This window comes from Lasiodiplodia theobromae, assembly GCF_012971845.1.
Source record: "Lasiodiplodia theobromae strain AM2As chromosome Unknown scaffold_64, whole genome shotgun sequence".
Taxonomy (NCBI): domain Eukaryota; kingdom Fungi; phylum Ascomycota; class Dothideomycetes; order Botryosphaeriales; family Botryosphaeriaceae; genus Lasiodiplodia; species Lasiodiplodia theobromae.
The window spans coordinates 129,122-137,746 of NW_023336546.1; the positions used below are offsets into that span (position 1 = coordinate 129,122).

Here is an 8,625-nt window from a genome sequence, read left to right on the forward strand (position 1 = left end):
GAGCTTGAGCTACTTGAGGAACAATTTGTGAGACTCACCAAACGTTCCACTTGGCTGGCTAACAACAATATCACCGATCCTGATATCGTGCTTTTTGCTTGGGATCCCTCCGCCAATGCCGACTAACAGCCCAACCCGGATTTTGGGGAAAGTCCTCATCATGTTTTCTGCCACAGTCGTAGCCGACGCGATTCCCATTTGTCCGGCAGGGAGAACGGCGACGATAACGTTGTGCCCGCACATGCTGCCTAGCATGTATGAGTTCTTGTCTCCCGGAACCGGCCTAAGCGATGGGTGTGCCACGTCGAACATTTGCATCGCGGCAGCCAACTCAATATCAAGGGAGCAAATCCACCCAATAGTATAACTCTCACGAGTCAAATTAGTAGATGGAGAAGCAGACAGAGTATCGGCCGCAGACGGTTCTGCTCCAGGGGTAGCAGCAGGCGGCAGAATCTGCTCATCTGCCTCTGTTGTTCTGTCCACGGATTCAGAGGGGGTTCTCTGATTATTAGATCCTGAAAATGAGTCTTCTGTGTCGGAGAATGCCCCATATTGACCAGGCTGGTCTGGTAAGGGAGTCGCCTCCGGGAGTTCTGTGTTCGGGAAGCGGGACAAAGCATGCTTGCTATTACAGCAATCAGTTGGATTCTCAGACTGAAAGAATTTAATAAATACTTTTGTTCGTTCTCTAAAGACAGGCGTCCCCACAGCCAGAATGCCACCGTGCATATCACAATCGTGACGAACACTGCTGACAAGGTTATGCTATCAAGAGTGATGACTGTTGTCATGGTCTTTGTTGGCGAGAACATAAACGGCAAAACGGGCAAATGTAATAAAATGCAAGGAAAGTTCGGCTGATAACCACCTTCGATTAGAGGGTGTAAGAGGTTGGTTTTGCTTCGATTGCGTATCTGGTGGATCCGTAATCAAAATTTGCAACATCCATGTAGAACCCCACAGCGGGGCAGTTCAGCTCTCGGCAACCCGGTTCGGATCACCACTTTTAGCACCGGCATGCGGCGTAGGTGCTGATCTTGCACAAATTAGGGATGCTTGCTGACTATGCATGTAGTAGATAAAGTCGCTTGACTGGGCACACAATTGCGTATCCCCAAAGCCGTCGGGGTGATAAGCCCCGCAGCCCGTCTTCATGACTGCCTATTAAAGCTTTAGCGAAGCCCGAGTCATCTTCTAGCAGGTGGAGAGCAATAAGGGTATGATTGCATTAGATATGAGCTATAGGAGCATCTTACTACATGCCGGTGAGCGCTATTAGATTTTGGATTGTATGTATAGCGGGGGTTACTACAACCGAAGGCCAGCGAGAAGAACGACTAGACCTAAGGTAACTATGCCTCACCCTTCTCTTTTGCTCTTTTCTCTCTTCTTTAGGAAATAACATATATGGGTAGCTGAAGCTCTCATCCATAATGTATAGCTAAAAATTCTACATACACGTCCGCACGATAGCTTGAGCTACCCATGAGGCGAGCGGAAAACAATTTCAGGCAGCAATACCCCTCTATAGCCAACTTAAATAAGAAGGTGGCCTCTTCCTGCAGGTTGCTGCGCTCAGCCCTCTCCACATTTTGCCGCCACAATCCCGACCCAGTTGCACAGCCTGGCGCACGTCGAAATCCGAAAGCTGGTGATTCCCAAGACGAGAAAGTATCGGTACACAACATGGTACTCTTAGTACTGCACCAGAGATTGCCCGAGACGAAATTCCACACCATCTTATAGCTTGCATTTGAACCGCTTTCCATTTTGTCCTCTTCGAAACGATGCATTTACGAAAAAAGAGTGGTAAACAGCGATATTCGATTAATTGCATCATGTAACAGATCTCCGATCCATACTACTCTAGCACAGTGGTGCAGAATTGACGGTTGGCTTCCTTCCATCAATCCATGTAAATCTGTCGAATCCCTAAGCGTTGCGCAATGATCAACATTACATTAAGTCCTGGTGGGCTTGGAAAATTTGCTGGCTAGAGCCCTTAGTTTTGTTCTTATACAGACTTTCCTGTATCTGGAAAAAGGATTCCATATAGGTTGTAGCATTGTTCTGGCACCGGATGCGTACGTGGAGAACACCAAAAACTAGACTCCCAGACCCCGGGTCTATTCCTTGCCCCGGAACAATGCCTCAGCGTGGCAGCTGTCCCCGTTCTTCTCTGTTAAGTAGGTCGGCCGAGACCATTGGTAGTCTTGTTGTCCTTGAGAATCGACCACGCAGTAACTATCAAAAGGGTAGCGCCAACGACGATACTCGATCCACCAAAAATTTGCCTCCAAGATAGCTAAGGCCCTGCTGGTCGTCCAAGTTTTAAGCTGAGGCGGCTAATGTGAATCACGGGCCGCATTGTGGGGAAACAAAGGGGTTGGAGGGGCGGGTTCCGTCGGTTGGTTCATTCGGTTCCATAGCTGGTCGCAGCAAAATTTTAATTGTTAGACGAAGAAATAAAACAAAAAGAAAGCTGAGCCGATCAGGACTCGAACCTGAATCTAATGCTAACGAGTGTCTACTAGCTTACAATGAATGTTTGGCTAAGTGATCGTAGAAGCATTAATGCTAGCCATTACACCATCGGCTCTTATTGATGTATAGTGAAGTGACAGTTTATGATTATATCACCCAACATCAGACACACAAGGCTGAGAATCTTTTACCAAGGCGCCTACAATGGGCGCGCCGATTAGCTCGGCAAAGGCTCCGACGGTCCACATGAAGCCTATACGAAGACCAACATTGGACGGGCTTGAGAGTGATGAAAAATACACAGAAGCCGCCGAAAATGTTCAGGTAAGCATGAACACCACCGTTCGGAGGAACAGACTCTGCATCTTCTTGACGGTGCTGGGGAATTCGCTGCTGATGTTGGAGTGCGGTTCGAGTTGCTAGAAGTGTACCGGTGGCATTTAGCGATAATATTGAGGACGGTATTTGTGCCACTGTGGAACTTCCCGTTTCGGAGGATGTGGGTGCTGTTCGTTGCCTTTTGAGTTGATTCAGAACGGCTCTATAGAGAAACACACAAGAGACAGAGAGTCGAAGAATGCAGTCTGCGCCTGAGTGCGGGGTGGCGCAATCAAACCCCACACTCGCGTTCTGACAAATTGACGCCGCAAAAGTTGCCGGGGTCGATGATTCACGTATCAGTTGTGGGATTAGAAGAAAGGTATTTGCGGTTCTTCAGTCTCATGAGAATTTCTTCTACCACATATTCGTCGCGCATTAACCCACTAATAGAGGTAAACTATAGCTGCAGAGGGCTCACCAAGCCGCAGTGCGCATAGACATGGGTTGCTTTTGGCAATTTTGTCCGCTCTTGTGTTATTTTTATGAGTCAGCTGTGGGCGTCCCGACAGTTGCCGGTAGTGTAACTTGGGGATTTGTTCATGGTGGGTCAGTCCCGAGCGTTGCGCTTGCTAATTTAGGAAAGTCAAATGAGAAGCCCTCCATGAACGGCCAGGGTGCGTGGGCTTCGATTGCTACAAAGCCGGAGATCAGCACTGAATGACGTTCTGCATTTCCAGAGGTGGAGAGGCAGAAGCTTGGACACGCCGACTACATAAAGCGGCAAGCTTTAAGTGATGGAGTGAAGGTCCTTTCACGTACTGGTCAATTTCACACCATTTCTTCATCTCTCCACCCAAAATGTCAGGATCACCCGAAGGCATCTACGAGCCCGGCATCGTCGACCCCGGGGTGCCGGTCCCCCATCCCACCCAGTCCTTCTGGCTCTCCTCGCCTCACCCGCTCGCCAACCACCAATCGCCCTGGCCCACTCACGCCGTCGATGTCGCCATCATCGGCTCCGGCATAACAGGCACGAACATAGCCCGCACGCTCCTCCAAAAACAACCCAACCTCCGCATCGTCGTCCTCGAAGCGCGGTCGCTCTGCTCCGGCGCCACCGGCCGCAACGGCGGACACATCAAAACAATGTCATTCGCGTCGTGGGAGCAGCGCAAGGCGGCATACGGCATCAAAGAGGCGGTCCGCATCACCGCCTTCGAGCACAGCCACCTCGATACCCTGGAGCGGGCGGCGCGAGAGAACGGGATTGATTGCGACCTCGTGCGGACCGAGGGCGTCGACGCGTATTTCGACCAGGCTACGTTCGATCACGCCCGCGCCGCGCTGGACGATATGCTCGCACACGCCCCGGAATTGGCGGCGCAGTACACCGTCTACACAAACCCAGACCGCCTGCACCGCGTGATGAAGCTCTCGCCGCGCTGCGTCGGCGCCATCGGCGTGCCCGCGGCGTCGGTCTGGCCGTACAAGCTCGTGACGGGGCTGATGGCGCGGATGATCGAGAGCGGGAAGCTGAACGTGCAGACGAATACAACTGTTACATTCATCGATGATGAAAACAACACTGACTTCGCCGCCGTGCACACGACCCGCGGCACCATCCGCGCGCGCCACGTCGTGCACGCCACGAACGGCTGGCTCGGCCACCTGCTGCCGGAGCTGCGCCCCTTCATCTCGCCGGTGCGCGGGAACGTCGTGCGGTACGCGCCCTCTTCTCCCGCCTCCTCCACCGAATCCGCACCCGCATCCCCATTCGCCCTCGACCCCTCCTTCTCCTTCTGGCTCCGCTACGCCACCCACGACTACGACTACCTGATCCAGCGCCGCACCGGCGCCATCGTCGTCGGCCGCGCCAACACCGGCCGCCGCGCCACGGCCGACGACAGCCAGACCGACCTCGCGCCTATGGCGCACCTGCGGGGATTCGCAGGAGAAGTGCTGGCTCCTCCTCCTCCTCCTCCTCCTCCTCCTGCTGCCTCCTCCCCATCACCCACCATCGACCACGCCTGGTCCGGCATCCTGGCCTTCGTGCAGGACGCGTCGCCGTTCATCGGGCCGTTGCCCGGGCGCCGGCGCCGGCAGCGCCAGTGGGTGTGCGGGGCGTATCATGGGATTGGCATGGTTAAGGCGTTCCGCGCGGCCGAGATGGTGGCCGGGATGCTGTTGGGCGAGGAGTTGGCGGATGAGTATCCGCGGTCGATGTTGATCACTGAGGGAAGGCTGCGGCGGTTGAGGGCATCGCTGGAGGAGTGCGGGGCGGGGTTGGAGAAGCCGAGGCTGTGAGGGGATGGAGGTAGATGCAGATAGTGCAATAAGAATAGGCTTTGATTGATGATTGTTGTAGTCAGGTTTAAAGTGACGTTGTAACTGGCGGCGCGCGATTGGCGGGGTGCGAGGGGTACTCATTTTACTTGCTCCTTTGGGAATGGCTCCTTTCTTATCTGCAAAACCTCTCGGCTCTACATGCTGGATACGACATCGGCGCCGGCAACGAACCTGCCCCACATCCGGGGATCGCCCCGCACATATCTAGGTGCTCATTTAGACTTCCTTTTTCTGTTTCTTCGTGGACGCGTCTTCGTCTTGTTCCCCGCCTTGCTGCCTTCTCGACGCCGGATCCACAAACGGTCATCATATCCTTCGCCACGAACTCAATGCCGCGGAGATGCCGGCCTTACCGCCCCAAGGTGAAAGGTGCGTGCACATTTCCCGCTAAGACATGACCGACATCCTCACGTGCCTCAGGCTGCTATCAATGCTCCCAGCGGCGGATAAACTGCGACCGTGGGGAGCCCATGTGCTCGAAGTGTGTTTCCAAAGGCTTGGAATGCAGCGGCCTGGGCATCCGCCATCGCTTCAATGACGGGATGGCTGCTCGAGGCAAGTGGGCGGGGAAAACGGTTCAGGCAGTTCATGCCAAGTCCACTTGTGCCCATGATAGCTCCGCTGTCTTACCGAGCATGGTAAATTCTGAAGCTGGACCTTTGAAATATGTCGATGCTCCTTGCACAGAGCACAGCTGTGCGGCCCAAACCATGTCGCCACGGAATACAAGATTCCAGACTCTCTCGTCTAGCCCCGCTCGGGACAGTGGTAATGATTATGAACAACGGGAAGTTTCCCAACACGAAGCCAATAGAACCTCAGCCGAAGACCAGCAGTTGGATATGACAACGCTAGACAAGGCTGACCATACGGCCCTCGAAACCACATCACCCAAAAAACTGACCAATAAGTCTGGTGGAGTGAAGTCATCAGGCTTGTCCGCAAGTAATTCAGGAAACCCCGGCTCCGCAATTCTCTGCCAGCCTGTGCTGGGCAACATGCCCCTTTGGAAGAAGATGCTGCTTCTCAATTGTAAGTTGAAAATCCCGAGCAGTGTTTTTGGGCTTTCCCTTTCTGATCATCCCAGTCTCAGAGAACATTGCCAGCGAAATGGTTGCAATCGACGGCCTTCACAACGGCTGGCGCCATCTGGTCCTGCCAATCGCTCACACTGATGAGCTGGTCATGGATGCAGTGCTGGCCGCCTCAGCATTGCACCTCTTCACCGATGATGATGCAACGGGCAACCATGTGCCAACGCAGATGGCACGCCGCTATGCTTCCATGCGCCTCCAACAACACCCAGGCTCTGGCAGTCTCTACGCACGCGCTATAAAAAGCCTGCTACACCGGCGCGATCTGGCCGCGTCCAGCGCTCTCCATCAAAGCTTCGCCTTGCTGGCCATCTTGATCTTGCTGGTCGCCGTCATGGTGAGCGGATCCGAAGACTCATCCATCTTACTCCGCATGCTGCACTCCGCATTCGAGGCCATCGGTGGCGAGGACGGACTAGGCACGGGAGCGCTGGCCGAGTTCATGATACGCCAGATACACAAGTAAGCACATCAAACAACAAAAAAACAACACAAAACAAAACTTAACCACCAAGCAAAAGGATGCGCGTCTACGCCGCGCCATTCATCAGCGAGGAAAACGGCTTCCAGGCCCTCTCATCCCAAGGTCAGACGGAGCAGGTATTCGAATGCCTCAACTACTGCTCGCAACAGCGTCCCGACGCCGCAGCCGCAGCGCCGTTCATCATGAGCCTCGTGCGGCAGGCTCACGACATCTATCTCCGGCAAGCGGTGCCGCTGCCATCCGCGTCCGACTCGACAACCCTCGTACAACGGTTCAAGCACACGCTCGAAAGTTTCCCACACGACTTGCCGGGCGAGCAGGTCCTGGTGTGGGCCACCTTCATCGCCGCGTCTGACTGCGTGCTGGATGAGCACAAGGCGTTTTTCGAAGACGTGTTTCTCCGCTACTTCGTTCGGAGCGGCTTTCGCAACGTGCTGAGAGGTCTCGATCAGCTGCGGAAGATATGGGCGCGCAGGAGCGCCGGAGGAGGAACGAGGTGGACGTCTGTCTTGCCGCATGCCGGGGTGTTTGTCATGTAACCAAGATAACAACAGGAGAGCTTGACGCAGCAAAAGCATCAACAGATCATACATAGCACAGAAGGTCATCATTTGAGGAACTACAAAGACGGCGCGATTCGCCTCGCCGGACCCAGCTCGTCAGCAATCGTCTTGGCCGCCCGCGTGCCCTCCTCGATGGCCCCGTCGATGAAGCCGCGCCACCCAACGGCCCAGTCGCCACTTGCGAAGAGGACGTTGCCGGACCGCTCCCGCAGTGCATCCAGGTATTTGAAGCTGTAGTCGGGCGGGAACATGCACCACGTGCCGCGCGAGAGCGGATCGTTCGTCCAGTCGTGCCAGACCTGCATAAGAATCAGTCACGCCTAGCCCCGAAGGAAAGGAAAAGAACAAGGAGGAGAAAAAGAACTCACCACCTTCTCCACCTCCATCTCGTGCACCTCTTTCACCGCCTCCGCAATCCCTCTCCCCTCATCCTGCGGCGGCAGCACCCTATCATCACCCTTCGCAAACCACACCAGATGCGTATTTCCACCCGGCGTCAGTCCGTCACCCCGTGCCGTCAGCAGGCGGGAACCCTCCCCCTCCTCCTCTGACGACGACGATGCCACAGCAGCAGCCCAGTCCCGGAACCTGCCACCGTCCCGCGCCTCGACGTGCCACTTGGCGCCTCTGTGGACATGCCCGCGCACACACGCCGCCGCCTTCGCCTGCGGCAGCGGCGGCTCAAACCGCACGTCCCGCAGCACATTAAGCGGGACGGTACAGACGAGACGGCGGCCGACGAACCGCTTTTGCTTCTGCTTGTCGTTACCACCACCACCGGTGAGCAAGGCAACCGTCCCGTCGTCCTGCTGCACAACAGCCTCAACCCGCGTACCAAACGCCCACGCCAGCTTCCCCGTCCCCGCCGCCTCATCGAAGAACGCGCGCGCGAACCCGGACTGCCCTTTTCCCCCTTCGCCGCCGCCGCCGCCCAGCTTCCACGTCTCGGTCGCGGCGTACACGCCGGCCGTCGAGTAGCCCGCCAGCGCCCACCAGCGCAGCACGTCGAAGAAGCCCGTCTGCTCCATCGGCGCGCCCGATATGGCGCCAAGCAGCGCGGTCAGCAGCGCGTGTTCGGTTGCGGAAAGCTGCGTGCGGATCGCGTCGAGGCGCTCGGCAGCGGAGAGACGCTCGTACTGGGCGGCGCTGGGGGAGGAGTGGGGTGAGTGCGGCTGCGGGAGGACGGTTGCGCCGAGGTGCGGGTGGGCGTCGTCGATGTTGCAGAAGGTTGTGAAGGCGTGGGTGATGATGCGGTCCTTTGCTGCGTGTCAGCACCAGCGTTGCTGTGTGTGGAGGAGACGGGGTGGCGGGTGAGATGGTGGGGGGGGGG

General features: G+C 55.9%; 3 protein-coding genes across 3 annotated transcripts; 2 read left to right on the forward strand and 1 right to left on the reverse strand.

Annotated features, from left to right (window-relative positions):
- Positions 1–3,666: 3,666 nt before the first annotated feature.
- On the forward strand, positions 3,667–5,112 carry LTHEOB_12489 (putative FAD dependent oxidoreductase; the record flags this gene model as incomplete). The annotated part of the gene is made up of 1 exon (XM_035509361.1): positions 3,667–5,112. One exon carries the CDS (start codon positions 3,667–3,669, stop codon positions 5,110–5,112), a length of 1,446 nt encoding a protein of 481 aa, XP_035364587.1.
- Positions 5,113–5,996: 884 nt separating this feature from the next.
- LTHEOB_12490 (uncharacterized protein) lies at positions 5,997–7,271 on the forward strand (the record flags this gene model as incomplete). The annotated part of the gene is made up of 3 exons (XM_035509363.1): positions 5,997–6,186; positions 6,242–6,710; positions 6,770–7,271. 3 exons carry the CDS (start codon positions 5,997–5,999, stop codon positions 7,269–7,271), a joined length of 1,161 nt encoding a protein of 386 aa, XP_035364588.1.
- An 80-nt stretch (positions 7,272–7,351) lies between these two features.
- On the reverse strand, positions 7,352–8,625 carry LTHEOB_12491 (uncharacterized protein; the record flags this gene model as incomplete). The annotated part of the gene is made up of 2 exons (XM_035509364.1): positions 7,352–7,594; positions 7,664–8,551. Coding segments are annotated over 2 exons (1,131 nt in total), but the record flags the coding sequence as incomplete, so codon positions are not given.